Source organism: Amblyomma maculatum, chromosome 9 (genome assembly GCF_055883805.1).
Source record: "Amblyomma maculatum isolate TAMU_Amacu chromosome 9, ASM5588380v1, whole genome shotgun sequence".
Lineage (NCBI taxonomy): Eukaryota > Metazoa > Arthropoda > Arachnida > Ixodida > Ixodidae > Amblyomma > Amblyomma maculatum.
In genome coordinates, this window is record NC_139352.1 from 121,335,025 (window position 1) to 121,358,085 (window position 23,061).

Sequence of the window (23,061 nt, forward strand, 5' to 3'; positions counted from 1 at the left end):
AACTATAGGAATTCACCGGGCCCAACCGGCTACAGTCCAACTCAACTGCTCATGAGTCTTCGCTTACAATCAAGAGTACCATGCATGCCAGATGCACTAAAACCTCGAGTAGTAAGCGCCTCTTGGAAAAAGCAATACGAAAAATACAGGCATAAGCAAAAACTGTATTTTGACAGACATTATGCTGCTAAACCTCTTCCCAGGTAGTCCGCAGGGGTACATGTGTGGCTGCGAGACAGATGTGCCGGAGGCACAGTCCTTCGTCCTGCCTCGACACCCAGGTCTTACTGGATCCAGAGTCAAGGGGGAGCCATACATTGAAACAGACGTCATCTGTTCCTCCTCCCAAAGGGAGAAGAAACCAGGCCCTCACCGGACGACCAGGGTGAACAAGCCAGTCAGCCTACGGAAACAACCTACAAGGGTGTGAAAAAACTGCTTCGAAGGCAGTTGTCCAACAACGAAGAGAACATACCTGAATAGACACCTTCAAGCCCAGTGCAAATAACGCATTAGTACAACCACCGAAAAGACTCTGCTTTGATGAGTAAATTGAAAAGTACTTTTTCCTTCCTTGTGAACACACACAGTGCTTGTAAATAAGGGAAGATGTGGCGTCATCCAGAGATGCACTGTGCGCGCCCGTCCTTTGCCTTTCCTTTCCCTCATCCAGCTCTCACAGAAGTCATGTGACTGTTCTGGGTGTGGATATATTTGATTGCGAAACATTAAAGAAGGTCAATCTTGGTCAGGATACCATGAGCGTCTGTCTGCTTAACTGACGCAACCGGTGGGACCCTGTCACCATGCTAACAAATGTCATTATTTTCTTTCTAACTCGCACGGCTATGATCTGGTTTGAGAATAACGAGGACAACTTGACGACTTGGGAACGGTTTGCCACCGAGATAAAACAGCGTTTTGGCGACTCTGTTCTGAGCAAAAAGCGCGCTGAGCAGACCCTTGCTCAAAGAGCTCATTGCCCGATGAAACTTGTACCACTTATACAAGAAGAGATCCTCAGATTATGCAAATGTGTCAATTCCAACATGCCCGAGGAAGACAGAGTCGGCCACATTTTGAAGGACATCGCGGCTGACGTGTACAGCTTTTTAATCACCAAAGACACCCTTGACACTGTCTCCGATGTCATTAGATACATCCGCACGTTTCAAGCTCTGAAAACACGTCGTATTGCGCCGAAATTTGGGCGGCTGGCGAATGTGCCTACCGTGGCCACCCTTGATGACCATGCCCAACTAGATCCTTCTTCGACTATCCGCCAAATCGTGTGGGGAGAACTTCTACGCCTCAACCCACTTCCCCTGCACGATTCTGCTGAGGTCTCTGTCCAGAGGGTATCTAGATGGCCGGCTTCACCACCACAAGCGATTGCAGTGCAGCCTTTCTGCCAAGCTCCTGAAGTTGCAGCTTCTATTGACTACCCGCCTATGCATTTTGCCAACCCGAATGCGTCGATGCTTGATGCCCCAGAATATATGACATTGCCTCAAGTGCACCTAGATCTTCAATTCGATCTGCTAGGATTCCTGAGCAGTATGAGCATTCAGCCAGACCTATGATGCGCCCTGCTGTTCCTGGCTCTTATCCACAACAGCATTTTCTACCTTCCTCACCGATATGCTACCGCTGCGGCGTCGAAGGTCACATCGCCAGGTACTGCTGCAGTTGGTTCCCACCCCGCTATAACTGCCCGACGCCTCCAACAGCACCCAACAATCGGCAATACAGCCCCGTTTTTCAGCAATCAAATACTCCGCGTGGGTATTACCGCAACATCCATAACGAGAATCTTCGCGACCATTTCCTTGCATCTCATAAAAGCATTACTCCACCACCTGCCTTCCGTGCGCGTCATTCTCCATCACCGCAGTGGCGCTCCATGTCGCCTCGGCAGGAAAACTAACCAGCGCGACTAATGGGGGTGAGGCCGCTGGAAATGTGCTGTGTGCCAACATTCCTCCAACTCTAATGCTCAAAAACAAAATTCATGTGTTCATTGGTGGTGTGTGTACATTAGCTTTGGTGGATACGGGTGCGGATGTGTCTGTGATAAGTAATCAGTTTAGGCGCTTGTGGGGACACAAAGTGATGTTTGAATATGACCGTGCTTAAACGTTTTGTGGTGTGAGTGGAGAGGCGTTGCGGCCTCTGGGTGTGTGTAGTGCGCAAGTGTCTGTGGGTGGTGCAATTTTTCAAGCCGAATTCGTCGTCTTACCCCATTCTACGCATGACATCATTTTAGGAATGGACTTTTTGAAGTTTTGTGGCGCTACCGTGGACTGCCGAAGTCAAGAGGTTCATTTTGCCAGCTCGAATCAGCCAACTCTTTTTAAAAGCAGCCGTGATGAAGAAACAATGTTTAGTATTACCGAGGACACAGTAGTGCCACCTTTGTCTGCCATGTTCGTCCCCGTGTCCGCTCCACTTCTTGACCAGGTTTCATTTCAGGCCGTGATGCACCCAATTCACTCAGCATGCCTGAAGAAAAGTGTTATTATTCGTCATTGTATGATCTTCGTGCATCACGGTAGTGCCTCATTATGGACAATCAATCCATCGTCTGAGCCCGCAGTTTTACCAACCGGATTGAAGCTTGCCTCCTGTGGACCCAGTGCGCCCCGCGTCGTTGCTTTCGTCACAGATGCTACGAGTGCCACCGTACCTCCAGCTGCTGATGAAACTTCGATTTTCCACATGATCAGCGCCGATCTCAGCTCACCTCAACGCTGTACTCTTGTGGATATTCTTCTACCCTTTTCGTCTATGTTTGACTTTTCTCAAACAGATGGTCCAACCTCTCGCCCTGCACCTCGGACGCATCATACCATCGACACTGGTTCAGCTCGTCCCATCCGTCAAAAGCCATATCGCGTGTCCCCATCTGAACGCAAAGTCATTCATGAGCAAGTGGAGGACATGCTACGGAAGAAGGTGATACAGGAGTCATCTAGCCCTTGGGCCGCCCCTGTTATTCTCATACACAAGAAAGACTGTTCGTGGCGATTCTGCGTCGATTACCGACGTCTAAATTCTGTTACGAAAAAAGACGTCTATCCTCTTCCTCGCATAGACGACGCCCTCGACTGCCTCTCTGGTGCGTCCTATGTTTCTTGTCTTGATCTCAGATCTGGCTACTAGCAAATTCCAATGGACCCTGCGGGTAAGAAAAAAACAGCCTTTGTAACGCTAGATGGCCTTTATGAGTTTAATGTTATGCCATTCAGGCTGTGCAATGCGCCTGCCACATTTGAATGATTTATGGACACAGTTTTGCGCGGCCTAAAGTTGGACATTTGTCTTTGCTATCTGGACGATGTTGTCACGTTTGGGAAGCGTTTCAAAGAACACAATAACCATCTAGTATGCATCTTGAATTGTCTGCACAACGCACCATAATTCTAAACTCGAAAAAGTGCCGCTTTGGAGAGTGCCAAGCGCTGGTGCTAGGACATCTTGTCAATGGTGGTGGTGTAATGTCGGATCCCCAGAAAACTGCCGCTGTTGAGTCTTTTAAACCCCCACAGACAGTGAAGGAGTTGCACAGTTTTCTATGGTTGTGTTTGTATTTTAGACGCTTTATACATTGCTTTGCTGATGTTGCTTACCCATTGATGTGCCTTCGCAACAAAAGCTCCACTTGACTAGACACCAGACTGCGACGCATCATTCCGTCAACTGAAGTTTATTTTAGTATCGAAACCCATTACGTCACTTGGATCCTGCTGCAGTGACAGAAGTTCACACGGACGGTAGTGGAATCGGTCTCGGTGCAGTCTTTGTCCAACGGCATGATGAACGAGAGCATGTTATCACGTACGCAAGTCGTACCCTGAGCAAGCCGGAATGAAACTACACAGTCACCGAACAGGAATGCCTGGCTGTAGTTTTCGCGGTGCAGCATTTCCGTTCATATTTTTATGAACGGTCGTTTACTATGGTAACTGACCATCATTCACTCTGTTGGCTGCGGAGCCTTGGAGACCCATGTGGTCGCCTCGCACGCTGGGCCGTCTGGTTACAGGAATATGACTTTGCCGTGGTGTACAAAAGTGGATTGTTTTTCTAGGATGCCAATGGCCATGACCGAACATAACAGCGACGATTTCGACAATTATATATCAACCCTTGAGCCAGCGTTCCTCGACACAAATGTTTTCAAAACGGAACAGCAAAGGGATAGCAGTCTGCAGCCTCCCTTTGCAGCTGCCCATGCCAGCGCAGCTACAAGCCGTTTTTGTGTGCGTGATGGTCTCCTATGGAAAAAGAGTTATTCGCCTGTCAGCCAGCGATACCTACTCGTAGTTCCCAAGACGCTTTGCACGGACGTAGGTATTGTGTGTCATGCACAATGATCCAACTTCTGGGCATTTAGGATTGGTTCGAACACTCCACCGCGCTCAAGAAAGATTTTACTGGCCCAGAATGGGCTCGACGATCGAACAATACGTTGACAGTTGCAAGCAATGTCAACGCCACAAACGTCCCACTGCAACTCCATCTGGCTTGCTGCACCCTATGAAGACCCCGACAGCTCCGTTTGATCAAGTAGGCATTGACCTCGTAGGTCTGTTTCTGAAGTCCTTGGTTGGAAATCGCTGGATTGTAATCTGCATGGACTATCTCACATGCTACTGGGAAACTGCCGCTCTTCCATCTGCTACGGCGCATCAGGTGTCACTTTTCCTGCTGCACTCAGTCATCTTACCACACGGGCCGCCACGAATTGTCATCACTGATCGGGGCCGACAATTCACTGCTGATATTGTTGAAGAGCTCATGCGTTTATGCCCCGTAACTTCCCGACACTTGACGCCATACCATCCCCAGACAAATGGCTTGGTTGAGCGCGTCAACAGAATGCTTATAAACGTGCTAGCTATGTATGTGGATTCAGGACATAAGAACTGGGACACCATATTACTCTTCATCACCGTTTAATACCACCACGCATGAGACGACTGGGTACAGTCCATTCTTCCTGCTGTATGCCAGACTGCCACGCTACTTTCTGGATACTATCCTGCCTTTCTCAACCCGTGAAGATCCCTGCCTGGCTGAGACCCTCTGTCTTGCCGAAGAAGCTCGGAGAATCGCCGCTCACGGTCTGGTGCTTCACAAGAACGTTCTATATGATACGATGCCAGTCACTGGCGTATCACATACTCTATAGGCGATTTAGTCTGGCTGTGCTGTCCAATTCGGCGCCGCGGCCTATATCAAAAACTCTTGGCCCACTATGACAGCCCATATCTGGTTGTCAAACGCATCAGTGATTTAACTTATGCAATAGCCCGCCTGACAGCATCTGGTCGTTGATCTGCCAAAACCGAACTATGTCATATTGCCCGCTTGAAGCTGTGTCAGCCTCGCACGATTCACGAACACGTTCAGAGGGCGACGGCTGAGTAGCGGGGAAATGTCACGCTACTAACGACGATGAAGGTTTGTGATGGTGTGGCAGAAGAAAAGGAAGAAGTGTTGGTTTCTGGGGGCTAGTAGGCTTCACCTTGTCCCGCGGCCTCAGCACTGTAAATAAACACCCCCTTTCTTATTTCACCGTAACAATATGATTTTCTTTTGAGGTCAAAGTACATGCCAGATTGAGACCTTTTAAAAATGCCGTATTAATTAGTGAATGAAAAGAAATCCACTAAGTGGATCCACTGTATGCTTAGATTAGTTTTAGCATATCGCACAACCACCACTGCAGAACGTGTGTGCGCTTGTTATCAGCGCATGTCCAGTTCTACAAAGGTGGTCGTGCTAACCTCTGCAGTCGCGCTGCATGCGGTATGCTAAATCATCACTTAGTTTGTTCTGTCCCCACACAGAATGCACAGTATCTCGGAATGAGATGTTTTGGTTAGAAAAAAAGCCTTGTGGTGAGGCTGACAGAGGAATCCTGATATAGTTTTCAGTACATTGTTGTGGCAGCCCATGACATCATACCTCCATTTTGCTTTGGTGGTACCTCCTTGCGCAAATTGCTTGGTGTATGCCACAGAAAGCTAGCCGAGCATCTGTTACAGTTACAGCGGTGCACTGACGTTTTAGGTTCGCCACCTTGTAAGAAATGCAATGCTGCTGTTGCGAAGACACAATCACAATGAACATTTCCACTCACTCTCTTAAGAAATGAGCGATGCGCGAGTGAAGGAAAGCATCAGAGGGGTCATTACGAGAAAACGTGATGCGAAGGAGAAAGGTGAAAGAATGACAGAGTGAGAAGGCTGTTGTGCAATCCTGTGAAACACGGGAGCAACACGTTGAGACTGAACCAGTGGAGCTTGTGTCACGCCCTAAACACGTGGCACGATGTGCTGTGCCGCGAAGGGAAGTGTATTTGCCGTTATGTGCTGTCGCCGAGAGGATTTTAAAACCGCTCTATATGCGGTTATGTTGTATGTGGTCTGCAGTGTATTTGGAACGGTATGCATCCACTGCATTAAAAGAATGGACTTTCCGGATCATTTTTTGTGAGCCGAGCAGCAGCAGTGCTATCAGAATGAACCCATAACATGCTATGGATCTGGTAGCGCAGGGGTGGTTGTTGTGTATCCTGCGAAACCTCTGCTGCATTTGCGGGTTCTCGGAGTATCCACACTGCCATTTCCAAGACAATCCTTGCCAACTGTGTGCAGGCTAGACACAGTATTTGTTTGTATAACTTTTTTCCAAGCTTGCTTCTCAGTTTAGGTGCTATCTGAAGTATGGACCTTGCGTGAAGGTGCTCTGCACCAATAATTGCTTCTTTTTGGACAATAACACCGGCAATAGTGTCTCGCCCAGCAAACTTGGCAGTGAGCCAAGCACTTTAGCCACCATTATATGTATACTGTTTCAGAATGCTGGTGAGACAATGTTGGTGAGGGGCAGAAGGAGACGTGTTGTGGTAAGTGCACTCACGTGCATGGAGACTGAAGGCAGTTCCTTTCTCTAGTGATGTGCACCACACAGCTGAGCTTGCCGAGCCAAGCCAGAAAACAAAGAGAAATAAAGCTTGCGTGCCAGTGGTTGTTTTTCTAAGCACTTCATTGGTGTTGACAAATTTATGACGAAAAGCCAGTGTCTGCCAGTATGGAGAGAAATACCTCTGGTTGTACTGCTGCCGGGGTAAAGAAAGGCAGGCAGGCAGTCAAAGCTGGGTTTGTCATCATGTGGCTCTATGTGCAGCACAGCCAGTCAAGTGGAACAGATGAAAAGTTTGCCTTATGTGTATAGTTTTATGTAGTGTTAGAGGCATTTAAAAAGAACAGATTGGCAAGAGCAAGAAAGCAAACAATTCCTTACAAAGATGCACTAAATTTTAGAAAAGAAGCCATAAAAAAAATGTACAAGGAACAGTGCCTGATTGTGGCTACCGATTGTGAAAGAGAAGTGGTTTCTTATTAAGGGGATATGCGGGGCTAAAAACACAATTTTCACACAAAAAAATAATGTGTTTTCAAGTTGTTATTGTTTTGGATTGTGCATGTATTAAAAAATCTCACCAAGTTTGGTTGTCATCTGCGCAGTGGAAGAAATAAATTAAATTTTTTGCAAGATGAGGTGCACTCATCACCAAAAACACCTATGAATGCTGATTTAAAGATGCAGCTGCATATCAGGCAAGAAAGTGAATGCAGAGGGAATCGCCAAGTTTGAATGCTTGTTTTTTTTGCACTCTAGCAAAGAAGGATGTGCTAAATAAAAGAAAGCAAATTTTGGGCCATGGCAACAGCTGATTGGCTGGTAAACCGAAACAGAAGCTTGGATTGACAAAAACACAACACGTAACCGTCGAACGCTGTTTTCACACCACTGGGAGCCTGGCTAACCAATGTGCTCAAGAAACTGGAGATAGAAATATGGAGCCTAGATGAAGAGGCACGCCCAGCAAGCAACCAAGGAAAGCATTTCACGAGTGCAGACAAGGGCTCTGGACAGCTGTAAAGTAAAAAAAAAAAAAAAGAGAACTTGAACCAGTCGCCAGAGAGCAGATTAGTGTTGAAAAGGACGGCCCAAAGTATGCACCCGGCCACTTTGATTTATTAATTCTGGTCTAAATTTGCACAGCATGTTCTTAAATATTTGAATTCATTTTCTCAGTTTGCACCTTTTTGCAAAAGCACAACCGTTAGGAAAACTACCATTCCCAAACTCTTTCGCCAAAGGCAGCTTTCAAGTCAGTTTCTGGACTAAAATTTTTTGAGATAAAGATAAGGTTGAATCCCAAATTGTGCAAGAAAAGGGGGTATCAAATATGGAACATATAATGACAACAGAAAAAAATGAAGCTGGTTTTTAAGATGCTCAGATTTTTACAAAAATGTTGTAAAGAACCCGCAGTTGGCCTTATCCTGCACAGTGTGCTGTCTAGAAGTTATCTAAGCGCAAATGATTAGTACATTTTCATGGTTCTTAAAGTGATAGTTTTCCTAAACTGACACACTAATTACTCATCATGACAGCTACATTTTTTCCATTTGTGCTAAGATGATGAACCTTAGAATATATTCTAATAAGAGGAAATTAAGCAATCACTGAAAATTTAATTGAAATTGATGCAGTAGTCAAAAGTTGACTCTCTAGCTCCTCATCCTGTTGTGGCTCCTTTTTATTTATTTATTTTACCCTCAGGGTATATATACATATACATTTCAGAGGGGAGGGGCAAAAAATTACTATATTGGTAAACAACAATGATAAAAACAACCTGAAAAAGAGCACTGTATTCGAACAGCAATGAGCGAAACGAACAAAAACTCCAAAGAGCTCATAAAAGCAATTGAACAGGAAGTAGTGTCTACAGTACCAAGTTAGTTATTGCGTTTTTAAATAGTGTTGTGTCTCTTATGGATGTACAGGCTGAAGGCAAGTTATTCCATTCGTTACTTGTTTGAATGAAGAAAGCATGTAAACGTGGTGATGTTTGACAATGGGATATGCTGACTTTATGAATATGATCACGGTCAGAGGAAATAAACACAGCCGGGCGGACCTACATAATAATTATTATTATTATTATTATTATGTAGGTCCGCCGGCTGTGTTTATTTCTTATGACCGTGATCATATTCATAAAGTCAGCATATCCCATTGTCAAACATCACCACGTTTACATGCTTTCTTCATTCAAACAAGTAACGAATGAAATAACTTGCCTTCAGTCTGTACATCCATAAGAGACATAGCAGAAAGAGTTAAATTATGGTAATATATTTTGTGAAATAAACATAAACGAGTTATCTTCCTACGGATTGATAGTGATGATAAATTTACTCTGGTCTTCATTTGTGTTACACTGGCTGTTCTATGATAGTTGTTAAAATGAAACGAACTGAACGATTTTGCACGGCTTCAAGCTTGTTGATGAGTGTTATGTGGTATGGATCCCAAATCGACGATGAGTATTCTAGCTGTGGGCGTACGTAGGTTTTATATAACTAGCCTTAAGGAAGATAGTGCGGAGGAGAAGTTTCTTCTTAGATATCCTAGTGTAGAATTAGCTTTGGATGTTAAGTACTCAATATGTTTTTCCACGACAGATTTCTTGTTATGTTGACGCCGAGGTAACTGTATGATGCGACAGATTTGAGAGCACTGTTCTCAAGATAGTGTTGTGACAATCTGTGTTAGTATGATAGATTCGCATAGCCTTGCATTTATTAGGGTTTAGCTGCATGGGCCGTGTGTTACACCACTGTGATATGCTATCTAGATCATCTTGAAGAAAAGCAGTGTCATACTAGTTGGTTATTTTACGAAAAATGATGCAATCATCTGCAAATAAACAAATTTCAGAAGAAACTTGAGTTGATAAGTTATTGATATAAATTCGGAATAATAATGGGCCAAGAACTGATCCTTGGGGAACTCCGGATACTACTGGCGTTGAAGGAGAGCTAGTGTTAATAATAGATACAAATTGAATATGTGAGGTCAGGAAGGCGTTAATCCAATTAAGTATGCATGGGTATGTGATTAACTTTATCAAAGGCTTTAGCAAAATCAAGAAAAATGCAGTCAGTGATAAACCCTAAGTCCATATAAGTATACGCTGTTGGTAAAGGAGAGTAGTTGGGTATCACAAGAAAAGGATTACGAAAGCCATGCTGAAAAATGCTGAAAAAATTGTTAGCTTCGAGATGGTTTACTAGATTCGTAAAAATAATATGCTACATTATTTTGCATGGTACTGATGTGAGTGATATAGGCCTATATAATTGTAGGGATTATGGATATCTTCTGATTTATGAATAGGTATGAGTTTACCTGTCTTCCAATCGCTTTGATTGTTTTACTTGTGTAGGACTGTGTAAAAATGCATTCAAATATGATAGAAGAGTATTCACAAGTGTTTTGCAAGAATTTGATGTTGATGCCGTCAGTTTTGCAAGCTGATTTCAGTTTGAGCTTTTTGATGATTGCTTTTATGCTTGTAGAATGAAATATGACGGGATTCATACCACTATAATTCCTAGTTTGAACATATGAAAGCGAACTGGGCAATGGTGAACATAAAAATGCTTGCACGAATGTATTGTTAAGTATATCAGCACATAGGCTATCAGGAACTGGTTTTCCGTCTGGTGTTAAAAGTGATATACTATCATCATTCTTGTTTCCTTTTATGATGCTCCAGAAGCTATTGGGATTACTTTTTAGTACACTTGGAAGGGTCGAATGAAAAAAGGAGAACTTAGTTGATTCTAGAGTCTTTAAATGCGTTGTAGCAGCTGATCTGAATGCGAGCCAATGTGCAGGTTCTAAGGAATGTTTAGCTCTGCGAAAAAGACGCTTCTTTTTGTTAGAAAGGCGGTTGTACCAGGGGGCGTCAGTATTTGAATAAACTCGTCTGCTAGGAATATAAAGATTGACAAGCTCTGAAACTTTTCTTTCGAACATGTCCCAGTTTTCTTGGACAAAATGTGTCAACGAAGGAACTAAGTTTGCAGTTAATTGCGTCAAAATTGGCTTGGCTGTAGTCTCTGATTGTTTTGAACTGTCTGTGTTTGATCGGGGTAGATTAAGCAAAAAATACAAAACATTGTGGTCACTTAGACCAGGTAAGTGTGCCACTGGCGATACAATTTCTTCTGATGACGTTAGTATAAGATCTAAAACCGATGACGTGGTTAATGTAGTACGTGTTGGCGATAAGACTTTTTGGGTTAGATGGGAATTCCGAGCAAAATGTGATAAACTGATTGGAATCAGCAGAAGATGGATTGGAAAAGGGATACGTGCTAGACCAAACGATATTAGGAAAATTAAAGTCACCCATGAGTATAATGTGAGCAGCGTGGTACCGCTGAATGATTTCGTTAAGGCAATCATGCAAGCTATCAGTAAACGAGTTTGAAGATGATGGTGATCGACAGCAAACCCCTACAATAATTTTTTTAAAGTTAAAACTAACGCAACACTGTACTTAAACACTTAAAAAAAAACACAACACTTAAAGGGACACTGCAGCACTTTTTGCAAAAATTGTGCCTTTAGCAGAAACTCACAGTTTTTCATGCTGCGAACTTGAATATCATATTGAAATTAGGCAGCAGAGATACGCAGCCCGCGCGACAGGGCTCACCGCGGGTTGCGCCGCCGCCTGTGATTGGCCAAGACATCGCATGACGACATTTGGAGGAGCGGGGAAGCTGCCGATGCGGCTCCTTTGCTGCGCTGTGTGCCGATCACAGCTCCCTGCGGCTTTGTGAATGTCATTATGGCATGCCATTTCCACGCGAATTACCATCGGGATTTTCACCACATGTATCCGTACCGGATGCACCCTTAAACGATGCATCACTTCTGTTGTGGGGAGCGTAGGTTTGAGATGAAAACTTGCTTTCGTTAGAGTAAGACATTTTGATAAGTAGTGCATGTCATTATTAGCAGAAACTACATGGCCTTCAGCGAAACCTCAGGTACATATTCCTGGGAAGGAAGGGCAGTGAACAATGCCCTAGACGACTACCTCCATACGAAAGGTTATTGTGAAGGGTGAAGCAGTACATCTGCCACCAGACAAATGAACAATAAGCGAAGCACGGTTGCCGAGCTCAGCAATGCATGCGAGGCAGTGACGGGGCGATTGTGCTGGAGACCAAGTCAAATGCATGCAGAGTGCTACTTGAGTCAGGACCTTTAGCAGACGTAGAGAACCTTTCCCTTTTATCGTACTCTCCCAGCGCACAGCAGAGTACCACGCCCCACCTCCCGCCAAACGCAGAGAAGGAAGGGGAATTAGGCTTGCGGAGGCTAGACGACTGGGCAGGAGAGTGGAAAACCTTTGCCAGGGAACGGGAGGAGAGAAACACGACAGAATTGGGTGATTGCGGTGGCTGTAACTGCATTATTAATTACTCTTTTCAAAAACATTTTGTGGCCTTGTTATTCTGTAGGGTCACTGACCACTTGTCAAAATAGAAGGTTGACGTTTCGGAACCCCTACGGGTTCCTTGTTCACAATGGAGAACCGGGCGATAGAAGAGGTGCTTAAATAGCTTTAAAAAAGTCGATGTAATGATTTTGCGTAAGCCGGGGGAAGGTTTCCCTTTGTTCTGTTGATAGTGTTTGCCGTTGACTGGATAATCAAAGATTCCAGGTGCAGTCGTGCTGACAGGTTTCTTTCGGTAGCGACGATTTCCACGCATCTGCCTGTCTGTCCGACGTAGGTCTGTTGTGTGGGAAAACCTACGTCGGACAGACGGGCAGATGCACACACGACAGATTGCGAGAGCACCGAAGAGAAGTCGGATCCCTTGTAAACAGTAGCCATTGAGCCTTGCACTGCAGCCGCTGCCCTAGCCCTACCAGTCCATCATGCACTCCTGCATTGAACGACAAACGTGTGCTGCGCAGCTTCAAGCAGCAGTTGAGCAGAGAGATATTTGAGGCCCTTGAGAGTCACTATCAAGGTGATAATTGTGTCAGCAGTAGCTCGGTTGTGTTGTCACCCAAAGAGCTGGAATTTTTAAAGAGTAGAATGAGACGTGGCCATAACTGATTCTGATGAGGCTCTAATCTGTATGATAATGCAGAGGCGAAGGTCTGAGAGCAGGTGCTTAAGAGATGGCGTTGTACACTTTTTGTATATATTGATGTTGCTTCCAATAAACCAGTAGTTGAAGTTCAATGTTGTCCCTTGTCTGTCTTCTTTTTTAGTTCTGTCTTTAATTTTGCACTGAAAAAATATGCACTCTACATCTCTGCAATTGTTCTCTCAATCAAGAACCACTGAATTGCTTTTGCGGCCAATAAACACAAATAGTACTGCCATGCTAATTTCACCAGGGTGATGATGATTGCTTCCTCTAGGGCAAAGTAGTTGTCTTTTTAAACATCTTATATTTCTAGTCCATAGGAATGGTTTACACAAAAGATGCCAGAGAAGGCCCTCTGTAACCAGGCAAATAACAGAGAGACAGTGTTTACTGGGAGGAAAAAAGTTAATTGTCACTACTACAAGCAATCAGGAACTGAAACAGAATGCTTTGTCAAAATGTGTTGCTTGAAATTCGGTTTAAATCTGTATGCTTTTTGTTGAAATGTAACATAGCTCAAAATGTAATTTTCTTCCATTATTGCACGTCGCGAAAGTCTGCTGTTGCTAAGGGTGGAAAGTGTAAAGACACAGGACGACGCAGTGAAAGGGGGCATGGCGTAGCTTCATCTGTTGTTGCTTGTGGCTATGAGAAACGCCATAGTTGACGGCTTCAGATTATAATTTAGATCATCTGGGGATCACATGCATAGTATCTACAGTATCTATAAATAAATAAATAATGCAAACCATACGGGTGCCCTTTGTGTTTCACCTCCATTGAAGTATGGCTACTCTAGCCAAATTTGGACGTGGCTACTTGTGCTTTGAAATGAATTGTCAATTTATATTGCACACTAGGAAGCTGGTAATATGGGCATATATTGCAGCAGTGTGGAAGGGAGGGCAGGCTGGAAGGAGGACAGTTGCCCGTTCACGTTGCACTTCTCGAATAATTTTCATTGAAAAGTACAATAAAAATAAAGGCTAGTATGGGTTTTTCCATTAACATATTCTATCCTAACTGAAAAAAGGGAATGCTTATCTCGTACGCATTTATTTCAGACCAAGTGCTGATTCTGCATGTGGGATAATGAAAGCTAGATGATGAGAAGAAGAGAAGGTGGGTCCCAAGCATATAAATTTCCCTCTGTAGATTGAGTTGTTCTTGGGGCGTGAGGTTTGCCTGTGTGTTTGTCATTCCATTGGCTATATATAGTTACATGTGCGCATGCTCAGTGTTAATTATTTCCTCCATGTGCAGGTCGTGTCCTGGTTGTGGAGACGCAGGAGATGAAGATTCCCAATTACTCAAACTTTGACCCCGACCGGTCCTTCTGGACTGAGCATGGTGGACACAGTCGACAGTTCCTCTTTGTTGTTCGTGTTTTCTATGAGCTTGGCTCTGCGGAACCTGAGGAAATTGGTGAGTAGGCTTTCAATGTGAGGAGTGGAGATTTTTCATAAAAGCTTCTGGTAGCAAGCCTTCAGCAACTTTGAGCCTTTCTGCATAGTGACTTCCATTAAATTTTCTTCCATCAGCTGCTTGGGCCTCTACAAATGCGAGACCACATACTGAAGTAGATATGCTTCTTTCAACTTAAGCCGTTGAGCTGAGGTGCGCAATGTGTAGCATCGACATGGTGCACGAACTCTTTCCTGTAAGCTGAGTCAGGTGTCATGGAAAAGTGCTACAGGTGCACCAAAAACATGCCAATCTTCAGAACAGATTTTCTGTAATTAACTTTTTTTTGCCAGAAGTATACTGGCTGCTTCAAAGTTGCTATTATTTCAGATTTGTGCAGGCACACTACCTTTGTGTATTGATCAGAGGCCCTTGTTGCAGCATCTTTGAGCGTACATTGCTACCTGTGTGGAATTTTGTTCACCACCTACATGCGGAGTGGCATGGGGCAGAATGCTTGCATTGAACCGGTTGCTGTGTCATAATTGATTGGTTTCAGAGCCAAGTGACAGCTTATAAAATTTGATGGAGGTGTCCTCACTCAGTCAGGCCCAGGATCGAGAGCCTTTCGTCAATCTTGTGAGCCAGACTGGCAGACTTGTCCACCCATTGTCTCCTTTGCACTGCCTTGCTGATCGAGAAAGGGAAGATTATGCAAATTTGTGCACATGTATGGGCATAACAAAAGTTTGGGATATTGTGAGAGGGCAGTTGCTCATCTCAAGCTCAAATGCCTGGCGATTACTCTTCTTTTTACTGGACATGCAAATATCACTTTGCACTAGGCTCTCTGCGTGTTATTTTGCCACCCAAAGGAAGAATGATGGTCAGAAGGCTAGCTTTCTTGTTTTATTATCTTTTTAATATTGTGTCAGAAACAAGTCATTAATATTAGCTCGCATCTTTGTACAAAGAGTGGTGTAAAAAAAAGGCACATACACAGGCATAAGAATTTGTCTCACCTGTGTACAGGTGTGGCTGATTTTGTACCAGTGAGGCAGTCGGCTGGTGGCGCCTTCACGATGCCAACGTACGAGCCCTTCAGCAGCGTTGTCTCCCGAGCGGCCCAGTGGTGTGCCCAGCAAAGTTATCTGCGCTTCTGCAATGCCCAGTCTCTTGAGATAAAGCTCAAGTCAGGTGAGCGGAGTTGCTACAGTGGGGGGTGAATTTCAGTTTGGAAGTGGTATAGCTGATATACTTGTGCGGAGGAACTGCCCTGAGCAGTTGTACAATGTTGTTTTTTTTTTCTGTAAAATGTGGCTCTGAAATTTGTTCCTCATTTCAGTGATGCTTGCAAAATTTGTTTGCCTGTGAAAACAGAACTGCAGTGCAACTGCCTTTTTGGTTGACACTGCGAATGCGGCACTTGAGACCACAGCAGGCTACGCAGTTGTCCCCCGCCCCATTTTCATTCAACAAGGTAATATTTAGTAGAGGGAAATTCTTTAGATTTGCTGATTTTTGTATGCAAAATGCCAGCAAGGACAAAGAAAAGACTCCCTTCAATTTATTATTAGGCTTCTATTGGGTCCTTCTATGTTCAGACTGGCTCAACACTTTTTTTAGAATCTGAGTTTACACCACATGGTGCCTTGAACTGAAGTGAACTTCTTTTGAAAGATCACCTATAGCAGTGACCTGTGCATCTGTTTAGACACACTGGCTAGAGTGTGAGACCACGGCAACATGAACCACTTAGTAGTGAGGGGTCAAGGACACCAGAAAAATGGGTGAGTTGATGTGGAATCGTGCTGAAGCAGTGTAAAAAACAGGACAAAGTGGGAGACGACAATACTTGTGTCATCTCCCACTTTGCCCTGTTTTTCATGCTGCTAGCTTAAAGGGATACTGCATAAAATTTTAGGTGAAGCGCTTCAGTACTGTAATGAAAGCTGGCATTCCTAAGAAGACTAAAATTGCATCGTTCCTTGCACAAAGACATAAGCTTTTTTCCTTTGTTTTTCTTGAACTGGTGCACCTGGCGGTGGAGCCTGAAACTGCTGCTCCTTGGGAGCTGTGACTTCATGTGTTTCCCTGCTATGGGGGCACCTGCAGAAGCTGCACTGTACAGTCTGCTTAGGGGACACAATCGGAGTGCTGTCGTTTTCTGCAGTTGCATGTCCCCGGAACCTTTTGTAGTTTATTCCAACCCATGCAGGATCGGGGATGGGGGTGCAAAAGTACCGTTTTCCTCAAGGTTCCAACATTCGTTCAGTGTGGGGAAGGGATGTATATGTTACATCGTAAGCTCACGCCCAGTGTCCGCTCCTATGTATGAACCACACAAGTGAAACTTGGGCATTTATAGGCTCATGAGTGCGTCCGCCCATCCACAGAAAGTGTCACACTCGGCCTGTCAATCAAATGACGACGGGATTCTGTTTAAAAAAAATCATCCTCCACAAGGAATCGAACTCCTGCCTCTACAATGACCAAGCAAGCACGTTAACAGACTAAGCCACGGTCAGTACATGAGAAACGTATCTTAGTTCTCCTTGTATAGCGTTCCTGCCATCTTCATGGCAACATGGCATGGCAAAAGGGGTGCGCTCATGGTGACGTCATGCCGCATCCCAGCAACAATGTGACATCATGAGAGAGGGTGGCAGCGCGATGACATTGTTGGGAGAGTGCAGTGGCACAATGGAAAAAAAAACTTTGTTCCTCCACTTCAGGTGATTCTGGCTTGTCTCAGAATATCTCGTGGCTATGAGAACACCATGGAATAGGAGCACAGCCTTACCGCCAATCCCACACTTCAATGATCACCGACGGTGTACCTTAAAATCTCACATTGCAGGCATAAGTGTGACAGGTACTGAGCCTTCCTGTAAACCAAATGAATGTGTGCCAAAGCAGCCACGCACAGGCTTTCGCATTTCTCCAGTGCCAATTCTGCAGTACTCTCGAATTGTTTTTTTTTTTTTTTTTGCAATTTAAGCAAAGCTTTTAAAGGCACGAAATGCTAGAGAAGGAGTGCGAGGGAGAGCCACACTCATGCCGCTTAATTGGTGCCTGTGCGCAACTAGGCTGCGCCGCAAAACAATAAGCCGCGTTGGGGCAGCTGTCAGTGATTACGATATGTCACATTTACGAAAGGTGCCAAACAACTACAAAGCAAACCTTAGTGTATCGCTAATTCTCGCCATAAATATATATATATACTCAACAGATGCCAGACAAGGCCCTCTGTAGCCAGGTACAGGGCAAATAACAGAGACATAAAAATAGTGTAAAATATGTATAGTATATACAGTTGAACCCGGATATATCGAACTCAAAGGGGATCGCGAAATAGTTCGATATATCGATAATTCGATATACTGAAATCGGCTTGTGACGGCACTTACGATGCGAAAAAACGATACCGTATTTGTCGCGTAATCAACCCACTCGCATAAGGAACCCAACCTCCACTTTTGCACCCGAGAATTTGAAAAAAAAAAATAAAAATGCGTTAAGGCTAGCTCGCTCACATGCAAGCGACGAGCAGCAGCGACAGAGCGAAAATTTTCAAACTTGTTGGAACTGCGTCCCTCTCGCCGCTCGAGCCACCGCGGCAGCTCAAAACAAGGTTTCTGGCGGCAGGAAATCGCGAGCATTTTCGCTTGCATGTCGATGGCGCGCTTCAGTCCGTTTCGGTCGTCTCATCCACAGCTCATTGGCAGCGTGCAAAGATGCTGCGCAGCGATAACGTCAGGGCGCGTTTATCTTTTTATAGCTCCTGCGGTGGCGGGGAGCGAACTTGGCAGAGTGCCCGCGATGGCTTGATTGCACAAGCCTGGTTCGATTTATCACGCTGCGCTTGGGGCGGGCGTCATGATCGCAGCAGCTGACCGCGTGCTTTCGCTGATTCATACATGCAAGGATAAACGATAAAAAAAAAAAAACATCCCCGCAAAAAAAAAAAAAAATCCCTGCCGCTTTTTAACGTCCGCAGCTGCCATATCTTACGCTACGCCGCGCGTACAGCCAGCCAACGATAAAAAAGGATGACTCTCGCAAAAAAAAAAAAAAAAACAGAGAGAGCTGGCGCAGGCGCCATAGCCACGTCCGGCGCCGCGCTGCCGCACGTAGAGGGTTCGCAACAGACACTGGAGAAAGCGTCCGACGTCTGTCTGAAAACGGGCTGAGCTGGCTTGGCGCATGCGTTGCGTGTGCTGAAGGAGAGAGATAGCTCAGCAAAAGAATGGGCACACCCACGCACATGGCTTGCGAACGTCATGTGTTGGCGCGCGGGAAACGACAACTGCAGATGCGCGCACCTTTGGGGAATGGGTGCGGCGCTGCCCAGACCAGCTGTCGCCGAACTGTCCCCTCTCATTCCCTCCGCGCGTGGCTTGAAAATGTCACGTGGCAAACGGCCAAGGGTGATGCGATCGTCTTAGGGGAAGGCACACTTTCCAGTGCGTGGTGCGGAGTTCGATATATCGAACGACCGGAGAAATTGAGTTCGATATATGACGCGGCTTTCCTATACTTTTACATGGGATTTTCAAGGGGACATTTCGTGAGTTCGATATAACCAAAATTCGATATATCCGGGTTCGATATAACCGGGTTCGACTGTATATATATATTGTTACGTGGCGACAAGCAAGAAGATGGCACAACATGGCAACATGGTGAAGGAGGATTTAATGGCTAGCCTAGCGCAAGGGCTCCTCTCGCGCCACTGCCGACCTTCTTCGCAGCAATATGTATATATATATGTTTATTAAGGATACAAAGAAGAGTGTAGTGGGAGCCTCAGTTTGCAAGCCGTCGTTTCAACAAGGGAACATGTCTTCACCTGGGTGCCCAGAAAAAGACGAGTTTTCTTGTCGAAATGGAGGCTCTCCCTAAACCCTTGCTTACTTTTTTTTCATATTGTGCAGCCATCTTCTTCACCTCATTCCACCGTAATAGGCTTGCTAGTGGCTCAAACCACATACCATATTTACTCGCATAATGATCTCACTTCTTTTTAAAAAAAACTGGCGCAAATTTCGGGGTGCGATCATTACGCGGGGTAAATTTAGCACAAAACATTTTTGAGCAGCGAAAACGCAAACAAGTTGCAGGTCAGACGTCTTAGAACAGATATCTCGATTACAACCAAAAATAAAAGTTGAGTAAGGCTTACCTTCGCAATAAACATGCACATTGTAAAAGCCTCACATGAACTGCACAATGTCCATTTATTTTTTCACGTTCAGTACTCTAATCCGAGTCTCAATCCTCGGCATCCTCGCTTTCATTGCTGCACAACTCATCATCAGAAATGGCAGTGTCGTCGCTGGGAGCATCTTCGCAATCTCACAGAAAGTCATCTTCTGTTCCATCCAATGCGTTCGATATGTCTGTCTACTTGAAGCTCTTGGCCAAGACCGAATGAAATACAGACCTGCACAGATAGCACTGCTCCAGCGCGCACCTTCTAGTTTATAGCCTTCGCCGTTGGGAAAGAACACTACAGGTAAACCTGTTGATAAGAAGGGTCTGTTAGTTTTGTTATTTTTCTTCGCCGTTATAGTTTAATGATCTGTCCACACTTTAATGCACGGGTACCTGTTCTGCACATGCGCAGCGGGTAACTGCAGTGCCGTTGTACAAAGCGGAATCGCGGTATGTCCTTTGGCGAGAGAAAAACTTAAAAAAATAAACACCCTCTGCTAAAATACAAAAAGGCAAAATTTTTGAAGTATAACTCGAACGAAGTTCTTTTTTTTTTTTTAAATTTAGTTACGGTTTGTTTAAAAAAAAATGTATAATTTATTGCTTACGATAATGGCAGATAAACAGGTCAACCAAGCGTCCTCAACGGCAAAAAAGGTAACAAAAGTTGGCGCACGCGGTCCCATAGGACCCTGTTTTCTGTGCAGGTCTCTACTTCAGTCGGTCTTTCTCTTGGCCACTACCTCGTCGGGTGTACTGCTCCACGTTTCTGCGATCCATGAGCAAAACATCTCCACGGATGGCCTTCTGATCTTTCCGCTCGGCGTCAAATTATGCTGGCCCATCTCCACCCACTCTGCATAAAGTCTTCGAACACTGTCTTTGAACGGTTTGTTCAGCGAAACATTGAGAGGCTGCAATAGCGAAGTCAGACCCCCAGGAATCACTGCAGTGTTCGTGTGCAGCTTTTTAAGCTTAGCACGCACGCTGTCCACAAGGTGACCTCTGAAACTGTCCAAAACCAGAAGCCCAAGCAGTCTTAATCCAGTTAACCATAAGGTCTGCAGTCATCCATCCTTTCATTTGTGCACGTATATGGATGCCACGGGGAAAGTTTCCCTTTGGAATAGTCTTCCGTTTGAGGATGACATATGGTGGCAGCTTTCGCCCGTAGGCCGTCACAGGAAGCATGACTGTGCATCGCTGCTTTTCTGTGCCAGACGTCTTTACGGGGACGCTCCGAGCACCCTTCTCGTTCATAGTTGTATTTCAGGGCATGTCTAACGTCAAAGGAGTCTGATTGGCATTTCCAATTTGCGACCTGAGGTAACTGCTTTTTTCTCGAAGCCTAGTGACAAAGTGATGGAAGTCTATCACTTTGCTTTCATACGCGGATGGGAGCCACTGGCACAACGGCGTCCGCCGCCTCAGAGAAAGTCTATTTCGTCGCGTAAAGTGAGTCGTCCAACCGGAGCTAGCGCGGATATCCTTTACGGCGATTCCCAGCTTCCTGGCAGTAGTGCGCGCCTGCGTCTGTATCAGTTCTAATGACACTGCACAGGTCCCTCATGTATTCTAGAACCGCCTCCGGGAACTTGCCCGTTTTGGGTGCGCGGAAAGCCCGCCGTGTCTTGTTCGTAACCATCAGCTTCTCGCGTTGCTTCTTCCAATAGCTTATCCTGATTTTGTCAATGCCGAAATGCCTGCCAGCAGTGCGGTTGCCATGCTGCAGTGCATAGTCAACAGCCTTGAGCTTGAACGCGGTGGTGTAACTGCCATACCGCCTCATGGTGAAATGGCGTAAACTCACACAAAATCACAAAGCACGCTGCGACGCTGCTGAATCGCAAAATGGCGAACGCTGCAAAGCATGTTTTAATCAAGGAATCATGGGAACTCGTCGGAATGCATTCACTGCAGGATGACTGCAGATCAACTAACAGGCGGCTGCCGCTATAGCAGTGCGGGACATGAAAACAAAAATGGCGGCGAAGGCAAGTTCGGGGCAACGTTACTAGAACAAACTCATGGTGAATTCCAATCGCAGGACCGGAGCACTTCCAGAGCAACATTTTCTGCTCCTTTCGGAGCAATTGTCTTCCAAACGCAGATCCGGAACACGGATCGCGTCTTCCAAACGCAGAAGAGGAGCAATCGTCGAGCCAAGGCCGCTCTGTGGAGCAGTCAAAAGTGCTCCGCCGAAACTGGCAAAACCAGCCGGTAGTTGGCGTGACGTACTCCTTCAGCGGCACTCTTCATTTCCGCTCGCTTGTTGCATCGGCCGCGCAGGCTCCACCCTTCGTGCTTTTTAGCAGACGATCAGTACTTGCCGCCGCGATGCAAATTCTCGTCGCGAACAAGTGCTCTCTCTTGGGGACAGCAGGTTGGAGAGCAGCCTCATTTAAAAGGGCGACAGCAAAACTGTCTGTATGTGCTTCAATCAACGTTCTTAGCTTCAATTTCGTAAACTCCAAGCCATTCAATTACTGCTATGTTTGGGCAGCTGGAAACTGCGCACCGCGACTGTTTTATTCGAAAAACTGCCGAGGAACTGTTACTGTGTGCGCCCGCGTTTGACTGTGCGACCATGAATAAAATTATCGCGTAGATTGTTGATGTCAACATCTCAAGAACCTGCGGGAGCAACTTAGATACGTTACAGGTTTGAAAACAGACGATACGGCCCGTAGTACATGAGGCGCAGACAAGCGCAAGGAATGACGGGTTTTTCCTCTGTCAGCTCGCGAGCGCCACCTACTTGCTCCGACCGGAGCGCGAGTGTTCGAAACACAGAGTCGGAACGCATGCTCTCCGCCGGATTTGGACGTTTTGTTGCGGAGCGTGTGGGTCGCTCTGGTTCTGTGATTGAAATTCACCTTCAGTTTCACAGCTCCTCATACTGCCCAGCAGAGGAGCGTGTCGGTCGCGAGAACTAGCGGCGCGGCAGTCAACTCTTGCCTCTTGCCGGGTGCGTCGTCTGCTACACGCGGCCCGAAAGCGTGGAGCGGCCAGCACACACGTAGCTTTTGCGTGCTGCCGTTGCACTGTGCATGGCTGCAGTATAATTATAACTACATTGCGACAGCTTTGGCTTCAAAGCGACGCATTACCTTGGAGAACACGTTTGTGTTATTCGAAATTGACTTGTTAATTCCGTGAAACAAGTGTTAGTGCCATCGGCTTGCTCGCAAGCACTGTTCCTTTCTTTACTCCCTAGCCTGTGTTTTGTAGTATGTTCTTTTACAGCATAGATTCTGTCATGCAAACAAATTAGCCAAATTTTCAGTGCATAGGAGCACTCTATCCTTAGAAGGTAACGCAGTGGATGTCACATTTACTGCTGCGCTGCGCAGATTGTCTCTATTACAGGCAGAAATCTGCTAGCCTT

The 23,061-nt window shown here is 45.5% G+C and overlaps 1 protein-coding gene across 1 annotated transcript in view; it reads left to right on the forward strand.

The window, feature by feature from the left end:
- The window catches only part of LOC146180267 (uncharacterized), an 81,454-nt gene that overhangs the window by 31,958 nt on the left and 26,435 nt on the right, over nt 1-23,061 (forward strand). The window contains exons 4-5 of the mRNA XM_084579487.1: nt 14,316-14,477; nt 15,489-15,653. Coding sequence (XP_084435613.1) covers nt 14,316-14,477; nt 15,489-15,653 — 327 coding nt within the window. The remainder of the gene's footprint in view (nt 1-14,315; nt 14,478-15,488; nt 15,654-23,061) is intronic.